At 45.1% G+C, this 27,996-nt stretch overlaps 3 protein-coding genes across 5 annotated transcripts in view; 1 reads left to right on the top strand and 2 right to left on the bottom strand.

Annotated features, from left to right (window-relative positions):
- Positions 1–737, bottom strand: part of NCBP1 (nuclear cap binding protein subunit 1) — a 37,914-nt gene extending 37,177 nt beyond the window's left edge. Inside the window, exon 1 of the mRNA XM_026506171.4 lies at positions 45–737. Coding sequence (XP_026361956.1) covers positions 45–78 — 34 coding nt within the window. The 5' untranslated portion in view covers positions 79–737. The remainder of the gene's footprint in view (positions 1–44) is intronic.
- TSTD2 (thiosulfate sulfurtransferase like domain containing 2) lies at positions 418–21,886 on the top strand. 2 transcript variants are annotated; one of them, XM_026506175.4, is made up of 10 exons: positions 418–707; positions 2,807–3,019; positions 6,782–7,095; positions 8,949–9,069; positions 13,588–13,713; positions 14,554–14,659; positions 17,815–17,933; positions 18,431–18,589; positions 19,061–19,199; positions 21,040–21,886. In XM_026506175.4, exons 2-10 carry the CDS (start codon positions 2,855–2,857, stop codon positions 21,369–21,371), a joined length of 1,581 nt encoding a protein of 526 aa, XP_026361960.1. In that variant the 5' UTR covers positions 418–707; positions 2,807–2,854; the 3' UTR covers positions 21,372–21,886. The 2 variants fall into 2 exon arrangements, with proteins under 2 accessions (XP_026361960.1, XP_057169597.1); XM_057313614.1 differs by lacking the exon at positions 418–707 and adding an exon at positions 842–945.
- A 442-nt stretch (positions 21,887–22,328) lies between these two features.
- Positions 22,329–27,996, bottom strand: part of TMOD1 (tropomodulin 1) — an 83,928-nt gene continuing 78,260 nt past the window's right edge. For both annotated transcript variants that reach the window (XM_026506180.4, XM_026506181.4), the window contains exon 10: positions 22,329–23,914. In XM_026506180.4, the coding sequence (XP_026361965.1) occupies positions 23,850–23,914 (65 nt within the window). In that variant the 3' untranslated portion in view covers positions 22,329–23,849. The remainder of the gene's footprint in view (positions 23,915–27,996) is intronic.

Below are 27,996 nucleotides of genomic sequence, written 5' to 3'. Positions count from 1 at the left end.
GTGGGCGCGGCCTCGGCCTCGGCGGTCGGGCCAAGGGCACTCACCGTCGTTCTCGTCGCTGTGCCGCCGCCGCGACATGCCGCACGCCGGGGAGCTGCCGAGCTGAGCGAGGCCGGGCGGGAAGCGCGGCAGGAACTGTCGGGCCGCCGGCCGGTGCGGGGACAGCAACGAGGCGCGCGCAGGGGCCGGCGCGCAGGCGCACTAGCTCGCGACCGGTGCGGAAGCGCAGACAGGAAAGGCGGCCGGTGGGCTTGGCGGGCTCGGGAGCCGGAGGGCCGGCGTCTGGAAGCTCACCAGGCCGAGGGCGTTCAGTCCACACGCAACCGCCCCCTCGGGCTTCCTCCGCCTCTCGGCTGCTTCCTCCTCCCGCCTTTCGCGCTAAGTCCTTCCGGGGACACGCGGAAAGCACCGCCTCTTCAGCCCGCCTGAGGCCGCCGGCCACGAGCCAAATCTGGCGCCTGCTGGTCCACCAGGCACACTGGAGTCCCCGCCTCAACTTCAGAACCTCCTTGGGGCTCGCAGTATTTCCCGGCGGCCCTTTCACCAACAGCCCCGAACACTTCCGGGGCGAGGTGACGTCTGTAGTTCCTTCCTCCGTGGACTCCAGGCCGGGGACCGGTGGAGGTTCTTGGGACGGGGAGCAGTGACGATTGCTAGGCGGAGACGGCTCGATGAAGAAAGATCTAAGAAAGGACCAGGACTGGCGGGTGCGTGCTCACCTTACTCCCACTTCCGGGCTTTTGCCTTGTCGGGAATGCTGGGCGGAGCGATTGGCCCGGTCCGGCCCGGCCCCGCGCGCGGGGTGGGGCCGGGCGGGGGGCGGTGCCGCGCTTGCGGCCCCCGGGACTGAAAGACCGGCCTGAGCGTGAGCCTCCTGCCGCGGGGTTACTCTCGGGCAGTCATCCTACTCTTCACCCTTCTCAGGTGGTGTTTGTGAAGGAACAGGTGATTGCTTTAGTAATGTCTTCAGTATTGGGTCCCTGTTTACATGGATGTGAACATCCTCTGCCCTGACGTCTCTGATGAGCACCACACCTGTTTATCTGACTGCCTTGTCCGTGGTCACTGAAATTCCACGTGTCTAACTGGAACCCTTGTTTCACTCTCCTATCCTAACCTATTCCTCCGTCAGTCACCCATTTCAGCGAATGGTACCATCCGATTGCTTCATCCAAAACTGTAGGTAGGAGTCATTCTTGGGTCCTTCTTTTTCTTCACTTCTTACGTAACTGTCTGTCTGTAAATCTTGCCAGCTCTACTTTCAGGACAAATGCAGAATCAGACCACGTTACGCCTTTGTTCACAACGCTGGAATTACTTGGCATTGCAAACTCCGTACCCTGACCTACAGGGTTGTGCTCTCTCATCACTGTCCTGCTTCTATTCTGACTTTCTTCCTGTTTCTCTAAAAGGCAAGCGTCTTCCCACTTTCGGAATTTATACTATTTCTTTTGCCTCTGCTCCTAAATCCGCATGGATGGCTCCTTGTCATTTAGGTCTCCGCTCAAACATCAGGTCCTTAGTAAAGCCTTTCCTGGCTACCCGATCACTGTTTTATTTCATTCAACAAATATTGTACTTACTGACATTTAGCATCTCCTATATGCCAAGCAGTGCTAAGGATGCAGAGGTGAGCAAAGGAAAACTCTTGCTTTCTTGGTGCTGGTGATCCATTCAGGAATGAACAGACAAGGTGCAATCAGAGGAGTGATCAAAGGGATAGTAGTAGAAGAGATGAGAGGTGGTGGTGGGAGGGGCTGCGGAGGGGCTTTGGAAGGACTTTGACTTTATCAGAGTATGTTGAGAAGTCTTTGGACTACTGTTTAGTAATCTCTCTGGGGAGGAGGGTAGTTAGGCTATTGCAATAATTCAGTCAAGAGATCATGGTGGCTTGGGGTGTCTGGGTGGCTCAGTCAGTTGAGCGTCTGCCTTCCGCTCGGGTCATGGTCTCGGGATCCTGGGATCAGGCCCGGCGTCGGGCTCCCTGGTTGGCAGAGTCTGCTTCTCCCTGTCTCTCTGACCCTCCTCCCTGCTTGTGCACTCGCTTGCTGTTTCAAATTTTAAAAAAAAAGAAAAAAGAAAAGAAAAAGGAAAAAAGAAATGATGATGGCTTGAATGGGATTGGTAGTATATCCATTCTGACAAGATTTGGCCACACTAGCGATTTTTATATTTTATATTTTTTCTGTTTATTAATATGGGGCTTTCTTGGTTGTTATGTCATCTAAGGGGTGGAATATGCACAGCTCTAAAATTAAAGGACAAAAAAGAACAAAATGTTTATAACTGAAGGTGCTAGCACGCAACTTGGTTGATTTTGGTTGTACCTGGTGTTTTTCTGGTATCATTTACCTTAAACGTTTGCAGGGCTAACCCCTAATTGAGGTTCCTGCTCAAATGCTGTTTCCTCAGAAAGACTTTACCTACTCTCTGTTTTTAAGAGCCCCTCCATCACTCCTGATTCCCTACCCTGCTTTTTGTCTTCATGGCCCTTTTTCCTGTCTGACTTTTAAAATTTAATCAGTACATACATTTGTTTACTTTCTGTCTCTCCCCACTGGAATATAAACTCCAAGAAAGCAGAGACTTTTTCTTTCAGGGCTCTGTACCCATTGTCTAGAACAGTGCTTGGCATAGAGTAGGTGCTAAACAATTATTTATTGAATGAATGGGTGAATGGATGGATGGCTTGGGCTGCTGGGCCTATGCTCAGCCTATGCTCATTTGCCTCATTGATTGATTCGTTTCAAGTTTACTTCAAGTAGTAATCAAAGACTGACATTGTTGTTTCTCCCTTGCTTCCTAGGAGGTAGTTCACTGAAAGGAACCTGCCCCACTACGGCAACCAAACCAGATGCCTTCTTTCACTTCACCAGACCAAGGAGATGACCTGGAGGCCTGTGTTTTAAGATTTTCAGACCTAGATTTAAAAGACACAAGGCTTATCAATCCCAGTAGCAGTCTTAAAGCAGAGTTAGATGTCAGTACAAAGAAGAAATACTCGTTTGCCAAGAAAAAGGTAACATTGCTGTATTGCCGTTGATGGTTCGGGATTGTGTATGTATAGTTAATTTGGGTACATCTTTTAGTAGCTCATCAATCATTAGTGTTTTCCTCCAGGGAGTAGAGGGTTAGTGAGACAGGAGGCGGCTGCCATGTTCAAGGTAAGTTCTAGTCAGGGTCATTATCCAGTGATCTTAAATCAGTGCCGGGCAAAGAAGAATCATGGGCAAGGGGTGGCTCTGCAACACTTACGGTTGAGTACTTGAGGGCAGATCCTAGACAGATGGGCTGGGTTCCTTTTCCCACCGAGGGTTAGAATCACAGGAACCCAGAAGACCTTGTCATAAGGAGAACAGACAGGCTGGAAGGTAGTTGCCATCTAAGACTCCTGATCTGATCTAGCTGGCTGGATTCTGTTGGTTACGAGAAGGATAGAATAGCCCAGAATGGTTGTGCACACTTACTGAGGACAGTTGGGATTGGACTGTAATGGGAGGTCATGTTGATATGCTGCTCTTCTATTGACTCCAACCTCCTCCTGTGGAAGCTCAGAGGAAGGAAAATGACCCGACTGAGGACATGGAATTGAGACTTAGTTTTCTTACCTCCAGTTTGCTGTCCTTCTGCAGTTAGCTTTTGTTGGCTTCATGTCCATGAAGAATAGATGTCTCCGCTTATAACTTCTTATCCACCACCCCTCTGCCCTTACCTCACATAGATGTCCTTGAAAATGAAACCCAAAGGGTAAGAGAGGTTTTTTTCAGATATTATCGTGCAATAATTTCAGACTTAGAGAAAAGTTGCCAGAATTGTATAGAGGACCCTCATATCCCCTTTGCACACAGGCTCCATTCATGTTTCATCAAGTGTCCCAAATGGATTTTATAGATCTACTCTGGGGTCACGTGTTACATTGTGTCATCATGTCTTACATCTTTAATCTGGAGCACTTTCTCATTTTTTCTGCCCTGAAACCATGACCATGACATATTTGAAGATTACATGAGTTATTTTGTAGAATATCCCTTTGCTTGATTTTCACTCATGTTTCCTTACGACTAGATTCAGATTAGTGCTTTTATCAACAAGACTATCGCACAAGAGATGCTGTCTTCATCTGGCTACAGTCTGTCAGGTGGTTCACAGTGGCAGTTTGTCCCATTACTGGTGATGTTAACTTTGGTTACTTGATTAAGGGAGTATCTGTTGAATTTTTCTGCTATCAAATTATTTTTTTCCCTTTTAATTACTCAGTATTTGAAGGGAAAATGCTTTGAGACTGTGTAATTATCTTATCCCTCATCCAGCTTTCATCTACTAGTTTTAGATTCTTTGATGTTTCTTTCCTCAGTTGATTGTTACTGTGATGGTTGCTAAAGGGTGATTTTTCTAATTGCTTTGTTCCTTCCAGATTTAATGTTTGGCATTCTGCTGTAAGGAAGAGCTTTCTCTTCTCCCGACTTATTTGTATCTGTGTGGACTCAGGTTACATTTTATTTGTGGAATTATAGTCCATTATGTGATTATTTATTTTGATGCTCAGATCATCTCAGATTTGGCTGAGGGCCCTTTCAAGCTTTTCCCATCATTCTTTGAGCAATTTCCTCACTTTCTGACTCAACAAGGTATTCCAGGCTCATCTTGTATTTTTCCTGACCCATCCCTGGAATCAGACATTTCTTCCAGGAGCTTTGGTTCCTTCTAGTGGAGGACTGTCAGAAACCAAAATCTGGAGGCTTGGCAAGCTCACTGCTACTAAATGTTGCATCTCCCAAGATCTCTGGTGTATGGAGCTAGGAAAATATATAGATAAACACACAAATGTCTATATGTACCACACGGATAGTTCTATATTTACTATCTCAATATTAACCACACTGAGCACATATCAGTACTTTCAGTTCCATTCCAGCCTCACAGTTTTTCCTAACTCTCCCTTTCCGGTATTTATAACTTCCCTACTTGATGAGGTTTGGTGAGAAACCTAGTTCCTATTAGTCCTAGCGTATTTCCTTATTTGCTTATTCTCCTATGTAATCAATGTACCCAGCCTGCCAAGCTGCCTCCCTTCCAGGGCCTGCCTTCCCCTTGTAGGCCTCACCCACCTCTGAGCTGCCATCCTGGCGCTGGCCTGTCTCTCCTTGAACAGACTCCACGTGGGCCCTAACTGCTGCTGGGCCCTCAGTGCCTTGTTCACAGGCCTTAAAAGACGAGATAAGATTTGAAGATCAAAGTTTAATATGAAGAAGCACTTATGTTGACATACATGCTATCTCCTCCCCCCCCCCCCCCCAATTTGGAAGGATTAACTGCAAGAAAGTCTAAAAAAATGCTCTCCAGTGTAATTGGAGATGCTTCAGTCTGAGAAGGTCCAGATATAGCTGTGTGCAGCTAGAGGATGGTCCCACAGTGGTGCTTCATATCTGTTACCAATGCTTAGGGTGCCCAATTTTGGATGCTTTAAAGTAGTCTCCAGATGGGTTAAAAAAGTTAAAAAATACACACATACATACATGTATATATAAATGGCTCCCTTCTCATTTGACCAGAAGGGAGCCATTGTTGAGAGGCTGATAATCATAGATCCCATTCAGCCTCTGTTTGTACATCTGAAATACTACAAAGTTGGAAAACATGACAAACTGGGACACAATTTTTGATAACTCTGATCAACAGAAGGTCACTAAAACCACTTACAAATCAGGAAGAAAATAAATGTCACAATAGGAAAATAGGCAACAGATATGAATAGGCAAGTCAGACAGGAAGAAGGAATAGATATGAAAAAATATTCAGCCTTACTAATCAAAGACATGCAGGTAAAAACAATATCTCTTTTGCCTCGTAGTCAGGTCAACACTAAAAATATTGACAATAAAAAATTAAATGCTGATAAAACTTGATGCTGTGGATAAAATGTCACCTTGGTGAGCATATAAACTGATACAATTTTTCTGGAAGTCACTGTTTATCACAATTGTTTCAAAAAAGTTTTATGTTTCTTATCAAAAAAGTTTCATGTTTCTTTACCCCAAAAGTTTTATTCTAGACATTTATTTAAAGTAGATGGTTAAAGAGGTATGGAAAGATGTATGCATGGGGTGCTCATTCAACATTGTTTATAATTGCAAATATTGGAAACAAAAAAATGGCCATTAGTTAGGAATTGGTTAAGAGAATTATGGTACATCCATAGTTTTCTGTTTAATTTTTTTTAATAAGTATAAATCATTTTTATAAAAACAATACAATTATTTTCCAAAAAACAAGTCAAAACATCTTGGTATATTTCTTTCCGGTACACTTTTTAGATTATGTTGTATAAGCAAATTTGGTCCATTGTTTTTCATTTAACATTATATCATAAACATTTTCCCACATAATTTAAAACTAGCTGCTCAATATTCCATAGTAAGTATACTCCATAATTTCCTTGACCATTTCCTTTTTAGAAATGAGTGATAGTGTTGTTTGTAATGTTTTACTAATACTCGTCTGAAATTCAAGCCCTTTCCTTAAGAACAGCCCCTAACAAATTTTAGATTGAGGTATAAAGTTTATGAAGAAAACTGTTACTCTCAGAAAGTTCTTCTATAGAAAAATAGGACATAAAACTAGAAACCCCTGTGGAAAGATAATATAAGGGATTCACTGAGGCTTCTGCCAGCTTTAAACTTAAGGTTATGGTGACTAACATAATATAATAAAAAATCATTATAAAAAAATAAAATAAAATAAACTTAAGGTTAACAGTGGCATATTTGAAATGTAATTGCAGGCATTTGCCCTTTTCGTCAAAACCAAAGAAGTTCCAGCACATACTCCTGAATGTAAAGAAAAATGGTGGAAATGCTGTCAGCAGCTCTTCAGAGACCGGATCAGCATCCACAAACATGTGGCAACACAACATGCTGATGAGATTTGCCACGAGACTGCTTCTGTGTTAAAGCAGCTGGCTGTGACATTGAACACCTCAAAGACCCTTGGGTCTGAAGACAATAGGAAGCCTCTGAAAGAGTACTTACCCTGTAATCGTGAAGTGTCCGCTTGGCTCCCTGATATAAGCTGCTTTAGCCCTGATGAGCTGATAAGGTCAGAATTTCATTCTGTACTTTGGTTTAATTTTAAAAGTTTTTCAGTCACAATGAGACACCACTACCTATCCATGAAGATGGCAAGATCTTTCAGGCACAGAATTTCTCTGTGGGCCTAAGCTAGGCCAATAACCACACACTGTGTATTACAGAAATAGCATGTACCCACGCAGCTGGCAGAGTTCACTGGGTTTCGGGGAAGGCTACATTTAACCTTCTGTAGGGAGAGGTAATGAACAGAACATTGTACTATTTTTGAAGAGAAATTGGAAGAATCAGAAATGTGAATGATCCTTCTACCCTGAATAATATTAGAGCTTAAGAAAGGGTTTTTGTTACCAAATGTTTTCTGAGTTGACTATGTTTTAGAAAGGGTGTTAATAGAACTGGGGCGTAGGATTAGAAGTTTAGATCCTGCCTTTGAAAAACTCACCAAATTATATTACAGAATTCTAGAGGACAAATTTCTGATTTTAAGCAATTCCTTAACTATTTGGTGAATAGGAAATGTCCAAATTTAATTTTCTTTTGTCATTAGCATTCAGTTTCCCCTGCCTTTTGAAAAACTCACCAAATTATGTACATTGTTATGTATTCCCCTTGTTTATCAAGAAAAGGAGTAAGTTAGAGAATTGAACTTGGAGTCAGAATTGGGCTAGTCCCTAAAATTCTTGGTACCTTTACCTTTTCACCTCTAAAATAGGGATAATGATGCCTGCCCTGCTTACCGCACAGTGTTGCTATATGAACTGTATAAAACGAGGGTGGTAAGAGCACCACTGACCTATAAAGTGCTGTACAAATATGGCCTTTTTGTTTCTGTATGGCCCTGTGCCTCAGGGAACTTGCTTTCTAGTGGGAGAAACAAAGAGAGGATACATGAAACAATTAGCAGATGATATGAGGCAGGCTGCCTCATTATCAGTTAAATTGTGAGGTGCAGATCATAATTTGTTACAGCAGTTTAGAGAAAGGAAAGTAGGTTCCAAAATAGATAAAGCTTCCGAGGAGAGTGGGCCCTGCAGTACGATGAGGGTACTGATGAGAAAGTCAGATTCCAGAGTTGGATGGGACTTTAATTATCATCTACCATAGCATTCTCTAAAGTACGTTCTATGCAACACCGGTTCTGAAGGGTGCTAACAGGTATTGAAAAGAGGTGCTAAAGACAAGGAAGGTTGGGAAGCACTGGCTTAAAATGTTCTTTATTATAGGACTTTTCAGAGCCTTCAATAGATACGGGGCTTTCACTGAGATTCTCAAAGAGGGAGATACTGTCTGCAAGGTTTCTCCAATGTGTAATTTCATAGACTAGAGTCAGAGCATACTTTGGGAAATGCAATTTATTTCTCTTCTCTGGTTTTACACATGAGGAAATCTGTCTCAGAGATGATAAGAGAACTGCCCAGGTCCCACAACTAGTTAATATAAGACAGCACAGTACAGCAGAAAGAGTATGGATTCTAGTGTCAGAAGACCGTTGTCCAAGTCTTGACTGTCATTCTGTAGCTGTCTCACCTGGAAGGAATTGACCGCGGTTTATTCAGCTATAAAGTGGGGATAATAATCATCCTTCTCATGGGTAAGAGGGTTACATGAAAAAATGGAAGTGAAACCTTCTTGTATGATGATGAAATGAGGAAATCAGAGTAAACTCACTTTTTGTAAAGTAAGTTGGGTGCAGATAATGTCTTCTTCAGAGCAAATACTGACAGGAGTGGCTTCTTATTTCAGAACAAAGTTAGTCTCCATCTCGGCCTTCCCTCTGACACTGCCTGGGTATACTTTGTGAATTGCGGCTTCTTTATGCCAGTGACTTAAATGCTTTTCCCTGTGGTTTTCTTCTTCTAGTGGCCAGGACAGTGATGGAGGAGAGGTCCTGCTTTATTACTGCTACCGTGACCTGGAGGACCCCCACTGGGTGTGTGCCTGGCAGACAGCTCTGTGTCAGCACCTGTCCCTCACGGGCAAGGTAACACCTCCCACACCCCATCCTTCATGGGACACCTCTTGTCTCCAGTTTGGTTTATTGAGGCTGTGCTGGAGACAAAAAGGATTCACTGTTAGGTTCTTAGAAGTCCACGAAATCCTGCTAGGCTTTTAAGTGGACTACCAAATAGTATTAACATGGCCTTTTATGACAGTATTTAATGGACTAAGAATCAGGAAACATTTTCTTACAGAGCAAAATAGTAAGTATTTTAGGCTTTGCACAAAAACTACTCACTCCTGCTTCTATTAAACCCTAAAATTGTGTGTGGAATTATGAAGAAATTACAACAAATACAGTGGGGTTAATTATGCAATATTTCTTATCAGTTGTCTAGCCATTGTATATTGTTTAAAAACTGAAGTGTAAGTCTTCATGGTCTTGCCTGTTAGATATGCTGTTCCTTGGTAGAAAATTCCTATAGTTTGTACTCAAGAAGTGTCTAAAATCGTTTGTTGATTTTTTTAAAGACTTTATTTATTTATTTAGAGAGTGTGAGCAGAGAGAGGGGCAAAGGGAGAGGGAAAGAGAAACTCCACACTGAGCAGGGAGCCTGATGCAGGGCTCGATCTCATAACTCTGAGGTCATGACCTGAGCTGAAACCAAGAGTTGGATGCTTAACGGACCGAGCCACCCAGGCGCCCTGATTTTGTTGATTTTTAAGTCCATCTAGTAAATTATATCTGTTTCCTAAACAAACAAACAAACAAAACCTACTCAGCCCTGCCACTGTAACATGAAAACAACCATAAACAGTAGGTATAAGAAGGGGTATGGCTGTGTCCCGATGAAACTGTATGCAGAAGCAGATACAGTTTGCTGACCCCTGGCATTAGGAAATGTTCTTGATATGTTAGCTGGAAAAAAATTCACAGAACTATATATGCAGTATGAGTCCAAGTTGCTCCTTAATTTTCCTAGAACATGCCAGAGCCTTTTACCAGTTTGTGGTATTGCTGTTTGCTGTTCCCTTCTCTCTAGAATGCTTTCCCCCTAGATCTTTGCTTGGCTCATTCCTCTCTTCAGATCTCTGCCTGCGTACATGTTATCTCCTCAGAACTCTGATCCAAAGTAGTCCTCTCTCTAAATCTTATCACCTCCTTCTGCTCAGAGAATATCAAAGAATTTGTTACCATCTGAAGGTATAATACTTGTTTAATTTGTTACAGTCTGTCTCCCTAATAAAGTCTTGGTGAGGACAACTTTGTCTTAATTAATGGATGTATTCTTAGTGCTAGAATAGGGCTTGGCACAGAGCAGACAATAAATATTTGGGGAGTGTTGAATAAAGGACTGAATATATTTCATTTGTAACAAAACCACAGGTGTTTGTGTATAAAGATGGAAGGTAGTAGATGGCAAAAGGTTAATCATGATTCTGTCTGCATGATAAGGTTGTGGATGGTTTTTGTTATTTTCCTAAAACAATCTTTTTTTTTTTTTTTTTTTCTTTAAAGAGAGGTGGGGCACGTGGGTGGCTCAGTCGGTTAAGTGTCCGGCTCTTGAATTTGGCTCAGGTCGTAATCTCAGGGTTGTGAGATCGAGCCCAGGGCTCTGTGCTGAGGATTTTCTCTCTCCCTCTCTCCCTGCCCCTCCCCCACCTGGTGCACAAGCTCACTTTCAAGCTCTCTCTCTCTAAAAAAAGGGCAGGGTCGGGGAAGGGGGAGAGGGAGAGAGAGGGGCTCCATCTCATAACCCTGAGATCATGACCTGAGCAGAAATCAAGAGTTAGATGTTTAACTGACTGAGCCAGCCAGGCGCCCCTTTTCTAAAACATTCTTGATGATTACATATACACACACACACACATATAGACATATATTTATATGTACATATATATATATCTGCATACAAATATATATGTGTCAAAACAGAGAGAGAGACAGATGATACATTTTTGTAAACTTAAAAGGACATGAACTAGGTTGGCTCTGAGGTCCCCTTGGGGTATGACACTGTACTATCTTAAGCCTATTCTTTTCCACAGGTGTTTTAAGTCCCCGAGGCAGTCATTTGATCAGTGATATTTTCCACACCCATGTTTCCTAACAGATGGTGCCAAAAGCTTCCTTTACCTCATTCAGTTCATGATCACGTCCTGCCCTATCTCTACAATATCCCTTGCCTCCATTCACTCCCTATCCCCTTCCACCACCTGAGACCAAGTCCCACCCTCTCTCATCCACTTCAGTAGCTTTTAAGAACTTGTTCTTCTGTCGTTGCCTGCCATTTAATCCATTCCCCACCCTGCAGCCAGAATCATCCTAAAAGGGAGATTAAACACTGCTGCTTAGAAGCTCTCAGTGGCTGTCAGCGCATTTAGAGTAAAACCCAAATCCTTAACATACCCTTAGGTTCCTGCATGATTTGGCCCCTTCCTACCTTTTCTGCTTATCTGATGTCATTCTTCACTCACCATACTCCAACAACATGGTCTTTCAGTTTTCTGGAGCCCACAAAGTTTTTTGTTTTTTTGGTTTTTTTGTATCTTTGGGCCTTTTTCCAGGCAAACTGTCTTCAAGGAACTCTCCGACACCCACTCAGTTTCTCCTGTAAAATTTCTACTCAATTTTCAGTTCTCAGTTTCAATGATACTTCCTCAAAGAGACCTTTCTTGACCTTCAGTCTAAGTTCATTTTTCCCAGTACACTCTCACATGGCATCCTGTGGTTTTTTCATAGCTCTTGTCACTTGGTAACTTTTATCTTAATGTCTGGGACCTCCCCTAGTCTGTAAGCTCTAAGAGGGCAAGAACTTTTTTTCTTTTAACTGCTAGATCCCTAATTCTTAACACAATTCCTGGCGCATAGTAAAAAAAAAAAAAAAAAAGTTGTAAACATTTGTGGAATGAATACCTTTTTAAAAAAATTTTTATAGTAGGCTCCACGTCCAGCGTGGAACCCAATGTGGGGCTCTAACTCACGACCATGAGGTCAAGACCTGAGCCAAAATCAAGAGTCTGACACTGAACTGACTGAACCACCCAGGTGCCCCTGGAATTAATTACATTTATTGTCACCTCTATTTAGAGAACACCCTGAAAGATGGATGTTCTCACAGTGAACCTGAATGTACAAAATATGAAATCAATCTCTTGTTTGGGGGACAGATTTTTATTCTTAGCCCAACCTGAGGTGAACTAGCAATGAGGGTCCCCACCCACAGGGTGGCAGCACCTGTCTGAATCTTAGTCTAAATCCTTAGGCTTCAATGGTACATGCCCAGTTTACTGAGGTAGTTTTCCGCTGATGGGAGATTTGGCAGAATATTGGCATTTAGGTAGAGAAAGAAGAGAACTTGAAAATTCTAGAAAAGAAGCTTCTGATTCCTATTGCTGTATGTTCCTTTTGCCTCAAGAAATCGGAGGGGACACATTGGAGGCTTCGGAAGAGAAAAATTACATGATTTGGAATGAGTAAGATCTGGGTTCGAATCCCAGATCTACCGCCTACCAACTCTGTGCCCTTGGGCATGTTACTTGATTTCTCTGAGCTTCTGTTCCTTTTCTGTCAAATGGAGATTATGATATCTACCTTTCAGGATTATTAATATAAAGCCCCTATATCATAATAGGTGCTCAGTAGATGGTAACTGTTGCTCTCCATCCCGGAGGTATAAGGCCTTCCTCACCAGGGAGCCACTTTGAAGTTTGTCTTGAACAATCTTAGGGATTAAAAGTCAAGTAGTATATGAGTTGAGGGATTGCTCTGCCACAGGTATACAGGGGTTAGGTGTGCTTGTCCTTTATTTGGGTTTTGAGATTAAAATATCATGGGAAAGAATCTACCAGCCACTGAAGCAATTCAAAGAGAATATAGCATTTGAGAAGCCAGAAAACCTCTGAAATGGATATACATTCATTTGTTCAACAAATATGAATGGAGTACCTACTTGGCAGACCCTGGCGATGCAGCAGTGAGCAACAGAGACACATACCCCTGATGGAGCTTGCATTCCGGTGGGTGGGTTCACAGCGGTGTGCTCCCCCAAACACTATGCAGAGGTGAGCTCACAGGCATTCCTAGCTCTCCGCCGTGCTCTGACATGGGTAGTGTCTCCTCAGCAGTCCTCTTCATTGTTGGTTCTCTTCTATCTCTGTTTTATCAAGGTGAATAAATTGGGGTTCAGAGAAGTGAGTTAGTTTTCTCAGGGCTGCATAGCAAGTAAGTGGCAAAGCTGAGTCTTGAACATAGATCTGCTGACCTGGATTTAGGTTAAGCTGAAATTTATTTCTTTGGACATTGGAGAGCAAATGGGGCTTTCCAGAAGTTTCATACATTCCATTCTCTTGTCCAGTACACATCTGTTGAGGACCTCCTCTGAATGGTGGGCAGTGCCATTTTAGAAAGCTACAAGTCTCTTCAGGTGGTAACACTTTTATTGTGTCTCTGCTTTTCCCGTTAAACTCATGGACACGCACAAGCATATTCTGCCCCAGGAAGATTAAACTAAGCCAAGAACAGGCTGCATTCCCTTTCTCTCACCATCTTGTGTCCCAGGTTCGAATTGCTACAGAAGGAATCAATGGGACAGTTGGTGGAAGCAAACTGGCCACCAGACTCTATGTGGAAGTCATGCTTTCCTGCCCATTGTTTAAGGACTATATGTGTAAGGATGATTTTAAGGTAAGAGAAATTGAAAATAAAATGGATTTAGAGCCATTTGCTTCTGCCTCAGTGCTGCTTCCTGCCCTAGGCGCTGAAGAGTAGAGCAGTGTGGCGATAGCAGCAGCGCCCGATAAACACCCTTCCCCGCAGGCTGCGAGGCAGCGGCGCGGAGGAGCATGCGCACTGCAGTGGCTTACGAGGTCGCCACGTGGTCTTGGGCAAGTTAATGCCCTTCTGCATTTCAGCCTCCCTTGTAGAATGAGGACATGACAGTTGGCACAGTCTAACTCTAAACTAGATACGTTGGCTCACTTGTGGCTATGTCAGGGCATCACTGTGTTTTTAGTAAACCTGGAATTACAGGACCAGCACTTCCTACCACATGGGGGATAAAGCTGTTGCTCTCACAGCTGAGCGCCTTTGTTTGAGTCACCTTGTGCTTTGTCATAGCAGGTGATGAAGGTAGGGACTACGTTACCTAGTGTTAGTACTGGCGGTGGTAGGGAAAGAAAGGCTATTGGTCCAGAGCAAAAGCTAGGATGTAATCTTATTTAATGAAATCACTCAGTGGTGTTTCGGTTTTATAGTTAAATGCTTATAGCCATAGAAACACCTTTTCAATTTAAAATTTCTGTACATGGTAGGTGTGTAATAAATACTTATTAGTGTTGAATTATCTGAAACACGTTAGGTCCTAACTCCATTTCCCCATTTAAAACATTAATTCTTACTTTGAGGTTTCTTAAGACTTCACTATCATATTATTACAGAACAGATACAATTCTTGTATTTGGCACGTGTCTTATATCTGGAGATGGGAGAGTAAGACTGTGTTCTGTTTTGCTTCTCATTGGCTAGACCAGCAAAGGAGGGGCTTGCTGTTTTCCAGAATTGCGTGTTGGTGTATTTGAAGAAATTGTGCCCATGGGGATAAGTCCCAATAAGATCTCCTACAAGAAGCCTGGTATGCTTGCTTTTAGAAGAAACATTTTGCTTTCCTGCAGAGGGACAAAACTTGATATGGAAACAAATGTGGAAGTCACTCTGATCAGCAGTCCACTCTTTAAGTAGCTCTGGGTATGGAATTTAATAAACGAAGAAAAAAGAGACAAAAAACCAGATTCTTAGGTACAGAGAACAAACTGGTGGTTGCCGGAGGGAAGGTGGGTGAAATAGATAAAGGGGATTAAGAGTACATTTGTCATGATAAGCACTGCGTAGTGTACAGAACTGTTGAATCATTATATTGTACACTTGAAGCTAGTATAACATTGTATGTTAATTATACTTATAAAAAAATAGCTCTGGGGTCGCGAGCCAGTGGGTTATTCAGTGTTTAAACTGGTCTCCTCTTCGGTGCTATGGTAATTGAAGTCTTACCCCTTAGAATGCTCTCTTATTCTTCCTGATGATTTGGCAAGAAGTTGTTTTCTTGTTCCAAAGATAGCAATCTGGGAAGAGTATAATTATTACCTGTAAATAGTTCATCAACTGAATAACGCATAGGCTTTTTGCTACAGGAAGCAAGTGGCTTTCAAATCCAGAGCAGTTTGTTCGCAAGTGCTCTAGAATGTTCTCTTCCCCTTCTTCCCCATGGTTACCATAGATGGTTGAAAGACATTTGTTTGGTGGGTTTTTGTTTTTACTATGAAAATTTTCAAACATTTTTAAAAAGTACAGAAAATAATACAGTGAACTCACAGTACCTGTCATACAGCTTCAGCAATTGTTCATTCATTGCCGGCTTTCTTCTATACCCTGTCCCCTTCCCTATCCTGGATGATTTTGAAGGGAATCCCAATGTCATGTCATTACATTCATGAATATTTTAGTAGAGACCTTTAAAAGATAAACATTTAAAAAAATAACTGTAAAACCATTATTACATCTAAATAAGACATTTTTAATAGTAATTCCTTAGTATTATCAAATATCTAGCCAGTACTTAAAATTGGCTAGACCAGCAAAGGAGGAGCATGCTGTTTTCCAGAATTGTGTGTTTGAGTATTTGAAGAAATCATACTCATGGGGATCTTATAATTTTTGAGTTTGTTTTTATTAGGATTCAGGTGAGGTCCACTTATTGTGGCGGATCCCTGTGTCTCTTCAAGTCTCTTTTAACCTATATATTTGCCTCCCTCTTTTTTTCCCCCTTTCAGTTTATTTTTTGAAGGAACTAGGTCATTTTGTCTATAGAGTTCCCACAATCTGGTTAAAGCTGATTGGATCTCCTCTGTCCTCTGTATTTCCTATAGAGTGGTAGTTCAGTGCTGTCTAAGAAATGTAACGTGAGGCACATATGTAATGTAGCCAAAATATTTCCATGTGTAATCAGTGTAAAATACTAATGAGATATTTTACCTGTTTTGGCTTACTAAGTACTTGAAATCCTGGATCTGTGTCACCCTTATGCTGGCACATCTCTGGCCACATTTCAAGAGCCTGATATCCCCATGTGGTTAGTGGCTCTTCTGTTAGGTACCTCATATCCAGAGACTTAGTTAGATTCAGATTTGACTTCCTTTTTTCTTTCTTTCCTTCTCTCCTCCCCCACCCCAAGACTGCCTGATAGGTAATATTGTCTTCTTTCATCAGGAAGCACCAAAGTCTGGTTGTCTCTGTTCACTTTCCAATATGTAGGTATTTAAAAGAATGCTAGGGGTTAAGCCAGAGGGAAATGGGAGTAGGATACAAACATCCAGGAAAAGACTCATGCACGAGGAGAGAAGGGCCCAGAAGGGCTGTGTCTGCACAGTGTCCTGACCTCAGCAAGATGACTAAAGAGCTCTTTCTTGGTGCTACAGACCATAGCTTGGGAGGTTAGGGGAGAGTGGGCTTCAGGCAATGCTGGGCTCCTTTCATTTGAGCCATGTTGTTCGAAGGCATCTCTTTTAAACATGTCCCTATGAGTCCCTGTCTAGTCAGGTCTTCGTGGGCGCCAGGACAGCAGCAGCGGGGAGCAGGTTTGGTTCCCCATGGCGCCCTGTCTGTAGAAGTCTGAGCAGATTTCCATGCTTCCCATCACAGTTTTGAACCTCCTTTTGCACCCGCGTTTTGGTGACCTTGTGATTAGGTGATAATAACAGATCAATTCTGGCCTCGTTACATTCGCCTTACAATTCTGGGTTGGGCAGATGGGACTCCAGATTCCTTGGCCATGCTCTGGGGCCTCTAGCCCCACCTGGGTACTCAGCAGCTTCAGGTGGTGGTTGGGGTTCACCTCTGAGCAGAATGAGGCTCCTTTGGTGCCATCAGGCTCTACCACGAGTGGTGACTGCCATCCCCAGAGCCCTGTCCATGAGGGATGGTTACTGCCCACTGCCAAATTCACCAGGAGTTCCTCACAGTCGACTGGGATGTCTGGGCCTCCAAAGATACAGGAATATTTCTATTCTGGAGAGTCGAGAAGGCCTGGGACCCCACCAGACTGAGGTGTTCTCCTTTAATCTCCTTGGATTTGACTTCTTTTCTTCCTCCCCTTTCTCTCCTGACTGCTTTAGCTTTTCCCTCCTTCTCTCCTGCCCTGCTCTCGCAGGTGTCACTCCTGCCGTCGGCCCCTCCCACCCTTTCTTTCACTCATGTACGCAGACTTAGACACATTCTTCTTACCCTTTTGTATTTTTAAAGAACAGTCCAACTTTATTCCACAAATTTATACTCTCAGCTGCCTGTCAAGATTCTTAGCCTTGAACTTGGGCTTGCCTTTGTTACAGTCAAAGCCTATAGTCAAGCACATACATGCCCAGGCTCCTCCATGTACAATGAAAATAGAACACTGGCCGTATAGTGGACCAGCAAACCCACCTGACAATTTAGATCCCAACTGTCTGGCTTTTATCACTGTTTAGACCAAGTAGGAGAATGGAAAATTCTTTGACTAATCATTTCTAAACCTCCAGGTCTCCATAGCACTTATCTTTGGAAGAAGGAAAGTGAGGATATCTGGAATCACTAAATAATTTCATCATGGTCATTAGTGTTATTTTCAGACATAATTGCAATTACGAATAAAGGTTTGGGTGGAAGGAAACAGCAACATCTAAGTCATCAGGCTGGGCTAGCTGTGATTAGATTTTGTTTTTTGTTTTTGTCTTAAGTAAATTTTTGGTTTGGTTTTAGGAATCCATTTATCCCCAGGTGAATTTCATAAAGAAGTAGAAAAATTTTTGTCTCAGGCAAATGAAGAACAAAGTGATACTATCCTACTGGACTGCCGAAACTTCTATGAAAGCAAAATAGTAAGTAAGGATCAGAAGTGTGTTCAGTGAAATGGTAGGTCTCCCCCTCCCCGCATCATGGCATGTTTGCCCAGTGATGCCGTGTATGCCTACCTGGGGCCAAGTCACCTAGATCTCCCCCCACTGCTAGCAGCTTCAGAGAAATCCCAAGCCTTTGAACTCAGGATCTGGTGAGAAAGTCTAAGAAAGAGCAATTAAAGACATCTCAGCACATAATGTACTTCTTGGCTCCCATGTGCCTACCTTTGACATGTGTCCAGGATCCTATCAAGTTGGCTTTGGGCAGCTTCTCCAGTTCCCCTGAGGACTCTGGAAAAACGCCCACCAGCCTTGTTTCTGAGTTCCAGATCTTGAAGTTGAAAGGTCAGAGTGTAGGATGAGAACAGCAGCTAGTGAGTGCTGCCTTGCCAAGGGGCTCTGAGCGGGATCGACACACACTTTGTTCTTACCAGGTATGTTTTTCTCATCGTTTTCCTTCTGCTTCTCCTATATCGTAGGGACGATTCCAGGGCTGCTTAGCCCCAGACATCAGGAAATTCAGTTACTTCCCTAGCTACGTTGACAAAAATCTAGAACTTTTCAGAGAGAAGAAGGTGCTGATGTACTGTACAGGGGGCATCCGTTGTGAGCGGGGTTCAGCCTACCTCAAAGCCAAGGTGAGTTAACATCCTTGGGGGCATGTGGGCGTGGAGGTAAAGAAGGCTCCACCAACAGCGTGTGTTGAGCTTTCCACCCCCCACCGTCATCCCCTCTCCCCACCCCGGCCTGTCAGGGATTTATTTTTCCCTTGAATGGTTCCAGCATAGAGTTTGTAAGCACAAAATCTGAAGTTCTTAAATCTCAAGATGTGGGAAAGCACTTCACAGTCTTAGAGACTCATCAAGTACAAAAGGGAAAGCTTAGTTAACCTCTCCCTTTTCCTAATCCTACGCTTGATCCTGAGAAGAACAAATTCACATTACATGTTCCAACAGGTGTCTTTCTATATTTAGGGGGCAGCAAAAATAGCTGGGCTTCCCAGGATCTAGTGAAGGCCCTGACTGCTGTCATCACCTGCCACTCGTCTGTGAGCGTCTCACCAGTCTTCGCCTGTCTCCTCAAATTCCCTCCTGTTTTTGCTCACACAGGGAGTGTGCAAGGAAGTGTTCCAGCTCAAGGGCGGCATCCACAAGTACCTGGAGGAGTTTCCCGATGGTTTCTACAAAGGGAAGTTGTTTGTTTTTGATGAGCGTTATGCCTTATCCTACAACAGTGACATAGTATCAGGTAGGTCAGCAAAGGCTGGACCCTAAACTCCTGATCAGGCACACCCTCTGTATGAACCATTCTGGAAGGCAGGCCAGTACTGGTATGTGAAGAAGACAACAGGGAAAAGAAGTAACGTAGTATGAGCATTTCCCAACAGAGCTGGAGATGCAACCGTGGAGCAGGAATCGGGAGCCCGTCCTGGGTCTGGGCCTCCCCATTTACTAGTTAGGCAAGTCTTTTACAGGGTGATGATGTCACTTGATCTCCCTGCGTGCTGGGAGTCGAACTAATAGGCTGAAACAAGGGTCTTAACCAGGAGTTGTAGAATTTGGCAGTTCTGTGTGAATTTGGATGGGAAGATAATTGTATCTTTATTTTCACCACCCCACACTACATGTAGCACTTCCTTTGATTGTTAATGTAAGCAACAAATCAGTAATAGTAGATGCACCAGTGATTTTGTCATCAATAGAAACACTATTTTCATATATTATAGTTGCTACAGACGTCTCCAAATAGCATTTGTGTTCATCATTATCTCAAAACAGAAGTAGTTATTAGCCCTCCACCCGGTCTTCTTATTTGTTAATAAATATCTTAACTATATCACAGATTCTTAAAAATGTTTTGATATTTTATATTTCTATATAATTGGTTTCCTTTGTAATCCTATGTATTTTAGTTTAAGAACCTCCAGTTTAGGTGGTCTGTAGACACATGTGGTAGGTTAGGTATTTTTGAGTGGTGGCTAGGGCATTCCAAGGTGGGAACCGAACCCAGGGCCAAGCCCAGAGGCAGGGGTGGTCACAGGAGGGTGTGAGCACAAGGGGCCTGTGGTTTGACTGTAGTGTTAAGTTCTCACAGATGTGGAGTACCAGATGAGGTCAGTAAAAGGAGGATGGAAATAATCCTTAGGAAAAGTAGCTCTTGCCCCTGGATGCCATGGTTTTAAACAGGAAAAGTCATAGGCAGACAACCCCAGGGGCTGTTGTAATTTTCTAGAACTCCTGTGATCAGGGACTACGATTGAATTACCACTGTGATAATGAATAAGATTTGAGTAGGAGTGCCTTCTCTCCTTTCTTCTTGATCTTTTTATTAATTTTAATGGCCTTGTATTTGTGTCTCTTATTGAAAGCTACTCGAAATCTGTTTTGGAGCTAGATGGAGTATAAATTATAAGTAAGTGGAAATAGTGGATTTGAGAAGTGTTACTGAGGAAACGTTGGCAGGATTTGACGGGTACTTGCATGTGAGTGTGAGGGCGAGAGAGAAGGCCCAGAGGTAGCTTAGATAAAACTAGTCAAGGAGATTTGAAGAATGATGTTGTTGTCAATGCTAACAGGAAGTCAGCAGGGAAAATAGGGTTGAGAAAATAGATAATGGGAGTTTTTTAGGAATCAGGCGGTCGCAACCGCAGGAGAGCCCCAGGCTTGGGGAAGAGGGGCGTGGACTGCAGAAGCTGCATATAGGTTTGGGATTGTTTGTATTCACATACGTTTCTCGCATGAAAAAGGGAATGATCTAAAAAGACCATTGAACTAAGGGGTAGTTGGCTAGCTTTGGAATTAAGAAACAATACCACCTGTGTTCTAAATAGGAAAAAGAAAAAAATGAGTCACTGAATTTGGAATCAGGAAGATAATTCCCAGATGACCCCCCCACCCCCCAAGTAGTGGGGTGAGGGAGCATTTTTTGTTAGAGGACAGGAGACTTACTATTTAGAAACCTTCCCAGGCCCAACAGGGTATATTAGCTGCTGTGCTAAGAGTTATATTTAGGACCTGGAGAAGTGCCTGTCTGCACTTGTACACGTGTATGTATGTGTTTGAAATTAGGGCTTTTCTTTCTTCCCCAGAATGTTCATACTGTGGAGCCCCATGGGACCAGTATAAACTCTGCTCAACTCCCCAGTGCCGCCAGCTCATCTTGACCTGCCCTGCTTGCCAACGACAAGGAGTCACAGCCTGTTGTGTCACATGTCAAGACAAAGGGAGGAGGCCGGCTTCGAGCCCCACCCAGAGCAGCTTTAAAGAGGAATGCGAGTGTACAGCCCGACGGCCACGCATACCCAGCGAACTGCCACGGCAGGTGCGGCTCCCCGGGAGCCCCGAGCCGAGGCCGGATGTTGGGGAGGATGGGCTGTGCGTATGTGAGCAGCAGCATTTCCCTAGGCCTTCACAAAGCTAGTTCCCAGCGACCACACATTGGAGAGGATCAGAGCTGCAGCAACAGAACTTGAACTTGAATGCTGGCAATGCCGGCATTGTAAACTGGGTACCATACTGGCCACCGTAACTTCAAAGGGGCCGGGAAAGGGAGTTGGGTGCTGACCACTTACCTGGGACATTTGACTCAGAAGATTCCAGAGCACAGAAAAAGGTGGTGAGCTGTGTTGGATCCTAAAGCTGCTGGGGGGGAGAGCCGTGAGCCTGGTGGCCAGGTCATGCCCTTTCTATGCCATGCAGCAGGCTGGTAGTAGTCATTTGTCTTGTCAGCAGACCTTTTGATCCTGGTGGCAAAAGCATGAAAGCTATGCCCTGGAGGAGGGCTCCTCGGAAGCAGGCCACTCCTGCTACCTGCCATCCCCTACCATCCACTCCTACCCTCATCTCTCTGGCAGCCTGAGAGACTAAGTCAGGATCTGCAGACCAGCATTTGACTTGCCTTACGCTTTTGTAAATAAAGTTTGACTGGAATAGCCACACCCATTCATTTACATATGATAAATGGCAGAATTAAGTAGTTACAGCAGAGACCTTATGGCCTGCAAAGCTGAAAATATTTGCGATCTGGTCCCTTTAAAAAAAATTGCCATCCCCTGGTCTAAACCCCACAGCTCACCTGATGGAGCAGGTGGCCTGAAAGGTGGCCCACCTTCATTTTTTACTGATTTGGTTTCTGTGAGCTATCTCCCCCTGGTAGTCTCCCCAGTCCCCACACTCTTAGCTTTTAAGCATTCTCTTTGAAAGATTCAGTTAGCTTGAGGACACTGATGTTTGGGCAGTTTGGAGATGAACGTCCTGGGATATAAGACACATTTTGAGTGAGGTCATTCGGCCCTGCCGGGGTGGTTTCCCAGCCTCTGGCCAGCATGTCACATGCATGTCCATGTCACACTAGCCACAAGAAACACGTACACAACCATCCATAGACCAACAGATTTAATATCATATTGCAGTTTCCAGTGATGCAGAATACAGCTGCAGTTGTGTCTCAAGGAGAAGCCTAGTGGGGCTGGCCATCCCGACAGTGTGGTGCCACACCCAGGCCGTCTGCAGCCTCAGTAGACACTCTTCCAGAGTGGTGAGGCCCTGGCTCCACCTCTGGTTACCCTGTACCGGCCACATCATGACAGTTCAGTGTGCAAGACTTTTCCTTTTTCGTCAAAAGCCTCTGCTCAGTGCTCTGCAGCTTAGTCTGTGCTCGTCAGCTCTTTGGCCTGTCCTTTATCATGAGATTTGCTGAATCACTCATGAAAATAACTCCCAAGCAACAGAAATGCTAGTTTAACTGGCACTGTGGTATATTAAAAGGCACAAGGGCATTGTGGCTTAACATTTTTGCTGGATCCCAAGAGATGCACATGATGTTAAAAAGGGATCTGGCAGAAACACCATTATTACATTTTCAGAATAATCATCTTGGGATGGTTTGGCCAGGGTTTCCTGATTCCTTAGTATCTGGATTTTCTTCACCGTTGGCCTTCAGAGGCTTAATTTACAGGCATGAGATCAGTGGTGACTTGTCTAATAAGTGATGTGACACATGGTTGGAGTCCGTAAGCATAGCTGCGATGGACTAGAAATTTCTCTGTCTAGTGTTTTACCTCACATAAGCCATTGGACCACTGTGCAATGTGAAAAGGTGTTTTCAAGTATTTGGCCATAGGTTTTCACATCGTTGAGGCTGGCATTCAATAAGGAAAAAATTCTTTCTGGTTCCAATAATAATGTAAATAAATCCCAGATGTTCGTAAGAACACTCAGGGAAATGTTTGTTGCCTGGGATTGGTAAAGAAAGGATGGTTTTTGAAACGTGAAATTCCACCATTGGCTTTTTCATCATTTCCTTGTATCCAGCAAAAGGAATCGCACGTTCCTGGGTTCCTGGCAGAGCTCTGTGGCTTCAATCTCTCTTTCTTGAAGGACAAAATTGTGTTCCTGACCCAGTAATCAATTTGGCAACTTTAATCTTGAGGTTCTTCAAATTTAAAGTAGGGTTAATAAGAAATGATCTGTTTGCTAAATACCTAAGATCAAATTCATAATAAAGCATTTATAATGCCTCTCAACCATGCGGAGAGTGGGCCGCTCCTGTCCCACATCCCGAACACCCCTGAAACACCACGCAGCAAGGCCGCCGAAACTGGGCTCCCAGGGCTAAGTCCTGCTGCTAGAACATCTTCAGTACGATCTGTCGGTTTGGGGTCTTCTTAGTTTTTAAATAATAACCAGACTGAACTTCTGTGACTAAAGAAAAACTTCACATTAACCATAGTTTATAAAATTTTCAACTACAACCACTAGTTACCTAAAACCTTAGTGCATAAAGAACTGAACCACGAAAGGGTTTTGTGCCGGCATTTTGCCTTCTGGTTTCCACGGCAGAGCACAGATTCTCAGTAGAACATGTGCAGTTCAAAGGCATGGGCGTCCTCTCCACACGCTAGACGCCACTTCGGACCTTGGGAATGATGGGCCCAGTCAAGTCTGCAAGCCTCCTCTTCCTCACTGGAAAGGAATGGAGAGAAGAGATAAGCCGGTTGACCCTGTGCGCCGGGAATCACCTCCGTGGCTCTGAGAAGGCCCTGTGAAGCTTCTCGCTAACTTTCTGGTTGGCAAGGTCTGAAGCCTGTTGTTTCTAAAGGACAGTTACGTGTGAGTTGTGTGAGGGCCCGCCCACTGCTCAGCGTTCCCTGATGAGGGTCTGTGGTCGTGTTGACTCATTCATAAATTCCTGCTAAGCCTCTGACCGCACAGGCATAAAACCCACTTTATCCACCTCCGCTGTGTTTGCTTTGTACACCAGAGGCCCCGCGGTTAAAGATCTTTCCTCCCGCTCAGATAAGAGCTAAAGGTCAGTTGATCTTAATGAGAGTAGGGTCTTAACCTGCTGGAATCATATCCCACAGCTCTTTCTCAGAGCTCCTGGCCTGCCTCCTGCCTTGTTAAAAAAAAAAAAAAAAAGTTTCCACCCTGAAGATTACCCTGCAGTATCTGTGTCTCCTTAGTGTTAACCTTGACATTTTCCCAGGGGCAAGACAACAGAAGCCCAAATACTATCCACGTAACGAAGTAGGTAAGTGCCGTAAAGAGGAAAGCAGTAGCCAGGAGGTTGCAGGCTGAAGTCACTACTTGCAGGATGACGGAGAGGGGGAAGGGGTCCTGTGTTGTAACAAGGGAGAGGGTTTTGAAATGAATTTCAGTGTCTGCAGATGAAGCCCAAGCAGCGAGCTAGATCAGCCACAAGAGAAAGGTCCAGAAGTCCGTGGAATCGGTAGGTGGCAGTCAAGGAGGCTGCTGGTGCAGCAGGGACAGGTAGCTATGGCCGAAGAGGGAAGAGCTCTGTCTATACTTAGATGCCTTCCAGTTCCCGAGCTGAGCCGGGAGACCTGCAGCCACCAGATCGCTGCACACGAGCTGCAGCAAGAACCCGGTCCGCTTGTGCAGGACACGGAGCAGATAGAGCAGAACCGCCCAGCGAGGAGGGGCTTGTGGCTGGGAGCCGGGGCGCACAACTCACCCAGTCTGGGGCCTGGAATTCAGTCTGTCCCGAGCTCCTACCCACCCCTCCACCCCTGTCAGAAGAGTAATGAGTGCAGATGGGTGGACTGTCTTCCTGGAGAGAAGACACTGCGTCCAGCCCAGGCCCTGGACACCATCAGAACGTCCAGCAGCTTGGGAGCAAAGGTCAGGGAACAAAAAACCAAAACCCAAAGAGCAGAAAAGTTTCGCCCAAAGTGACCAGAGGGTTTACATGAGCCAGATGCTTAAGTCTCACCACGCCAGCTAGGCAAGCATGCACATCTCTTTTACACGCAAGACCTCACGGGGGCCCTACCACCAGTTCTGGAATGTCAGCGTTGTTACCTTTCCCATGTTACGGGGGAGCAAAGTGTGGCAGAGGCTACATTTCGTGCCCGAAGCAATAAAGCTGGTACTGGACAGAACCAGGGCGGGTAGCTCATCTGGAGCCTGAGTCCAGCACCTTCCTCAGTACAGTCTGGGCTCGTCTACATAGCGCTTACACAGCAGATTCTCACAAGGGTAGCAGCTCCTTTCCCCGGAGAACAAAAGGGAGCTACGGCCCCTAAGAGCTAGCAGCAGAATCAGGACGGGAACCTGAGTCCCCAGCCCATGGTTCAGGGTACAGACAGGGATCCCAGGTTTCCCACCCCCCTTCCCCAACATGCCCTCATTTTGTTCCCCGGGCGGGAGCCATGCAGCTCCCCCAGCACTGCCTCTGACGGGGGCTGGACGGGGAGAAGGGCAAGGCACGTACTCACTCAGGTGTTCTTCTCCATTTTAAGGAAATCAAGGCCAAGAGAGGGAAGTAAGTTGGCCCAAGTTATGGTGAATAAGTGATGGAACTGGAAGCACAAGCCAAGTCTCCTAACATCTTCCTTCAATTCAATCTGTTTTTTACTTCCATTAAAGCAAAGTCCTTATCATTGCAACTGCCAGGCTTGTTCACTGTCTGAGCCAGAAGGAATCTCGAGTCATCTGGACCAACCTCTATCCGCTACTCGAGCTCCTTCCACCACTTCTTGCCAAGCTCGAACACCTCCACCGTATCTTCGGGAAGCATTTTAAATTCATTTGTATGTTCGATAGCATTCACGGAGTGCTATGATGTGCCAAGCACAAGGACCAGAAATAAAGATCTAGCTTAACAGGACTCCAAGCTATAGCAACAGTGAGTGTGATGAAATATTATAGGTACCCTGGTAGCTCCCTATCAAGTATGAGGCATAGTGACTGCTGTGGTCAGACGGTGGGGAATGTGTGCACCGAATCCGGAAGGATAAAGGGGTAGACTGAGAAGGGAAGCGGAGGGTTAGGAGTAGGGGCCCTCTACAGGGGTACTTTGGCCTGGGTCACTGGGAGGCACTCGAGCTCCCGAGACCAGCTGGTGCTAATACGGGGTGAGAGGATGGCTTGTCAGCAGTGTCGACAGAGAAGTCCAGCAGGGCCTCACCATGAGGGGAGGCGGGGGCACAGGCTCCGAGGTGAGACTGCAGCTCAAACCCCGCTTCCACCCATTGACTGCAGGTAACCTTAACCTACTTCCCTGGACCTCCACTTCCTTCCTATAGAGTGGGGATAATAATAGGCTCTAACTAACCCGGTTGTCGGGAGCCTCACGTGTAAGACAGGACGTGTTCGCAGTAGCGCCTGGCACACAAGAAGTGCCATGCACGTGTCAGCTATGATTACTCAGGGACGTGGGAGCCATGTCAAGAACTCTCACCTGAGAGCAGTGGGAGCCCAGCAAGGGTACTAAGCAAAGTGACAGAACAAACTTTGGGTTGGGCACTCTGGGAGAGATGCTGGCCAGCCCACAGAAGTTGCAGGACAGGAGGCAAGTGTGCTGAGGGCTTGACATGAGGCAGGGCAATGGGGATGGCCAGGAGGGGACTGACTGGCTGGGGTGGGGGTAGCATATAGACCGAGGTCTGGATTCCTGGCTTGGATGGCTGGGAGGAAAGTAATACCCTTTGTATAGTAGTTTTGGGGGACGATGATGAAATTGACTTGGGGTACACGGTGTCTGGGATGCTTGTTAGAAAAGTCTTCCTTGAGAATACAGAAGAGAGAGTTTCCCAGGAAGGGGTAATTCCTGCTTTGAAACATGTTAGCCCTCTTCCCCACCCCGCCTCCACACGTACAATGGTCTGAACTTGGAGTTAGCAGTTCAGATTTCATTAAGTGGAGAGAGCTTCAGGGACAGATTTACAGGACCCGAGAGCCACGCTCAGCCTCTCAGCTATAAATAGTGTAGAGGTAGGAGTCATCTGAGGTATCGCTGTGAGAAAACGTGGATGGGGACCCACGGCTCCTCCCTGACACCACCGTGCCCGAGCAGCTCAGTGCACAGGATGGGAAGGACCGAAGGCACGCCAGTCGAACGGGGCCCAGCAGGCTGCACGTCTGCAGAGGCACTGGCCGACGTCCGGCCTTGGGGATTGAAGATCCCCCAAGGAAGAGCCCACGCACTGCAGGCAGGCCAAGCCCACCCCTGAGGCCGGCTACGTTCCAGGAGCCAGCATGGCACAGGCTGGAGAAGGAACCTGGAGAGCTGGGCCCTGTCTGCTCCGTGCTCCCTGCTGCATTAGCGAACACCGCTAACCACACAGCGGCCAGGTACGGCCGCGGGAGGCTCTCGGGTTAAATACTCAGCTGGAAAGCATCGAAGCCTGTCTGCCTCATCGGAGCACTGACAGCAGGATGAAAATACTGTGTTGGAAAGAAAGGACTTCTCTTTTGCAGGAGGAAGCTGGGGCACGATCTGAATCAGAAGGGTTTCTTTTACAAAAATTAGCAGATGGCCACAAATTGGCCTTTAAAGCTAGTAAATCCTACTTCACCCACCAGCACTCAGTGTTGTGTGTAATCGTTTTAGTGATTCTGCTGTAATTCCTTTGGTGCGAAACCCCAAGGGAACAGCTGCACAGTCCCCTGGGCTAACCCTGAGGCCCATTTTGATCACCTGGCAGTCCTGTCCAGGAAACTGCCAGTCTCACCTCCTGCCTGCTTTCATCACCAGACTCCTGGTCCTGCCTTTGCCCATGCTGCTCTTTCTGCTTGGAATG

This window comes from Ursus arctos, unplaced genomic scaffold (assembly GCF_023065955.2).
Source record: "Ursus arctos isolate Adak ecotype North America unplaced genomic scaffold, UrsArc2.0 scaffold_18, whole genome shotgun sequence".
In the NCBI taxonomy this organism is placed as follows: Eukaryota; Metazoa; Chordata; class Mammalia; order Carnivora; family Ursidae; genus Ursus; species Ursus arctos.
Note: the sequence above shows the minus strand (reverse complement) of the source record. Positions and strands in the feature narration are given on the sequence as shown.

What these genes read in the sequence shown, in the direction of transcription:
- TSTD2 (XM_026506175.4), top strand. Translation starts at nt 2,855, where the DNA reads ATGCCTTCTTTCACTTCACCAGACCAAGGAGATGACCTGGAGGCCTGT. An exon ending in ACTTCTATGAAAGCAAAATA is followed by an intron (nt 17,934 to 18,430) that starts GTAAGTAAGGAT and finishes CCTATATCGTAG; the next exon opens with GGACGATTCCAGGGCTGCTT. An exon ending in CAACAGTGACATAGTATCAG is followed by an intron (nt 19,200 to 21,039) that starts GTAGGTCAGCAA and finishes TTTCTTCCCCAG; the next exon opens with AATGTTCATACTGTGGAGCC.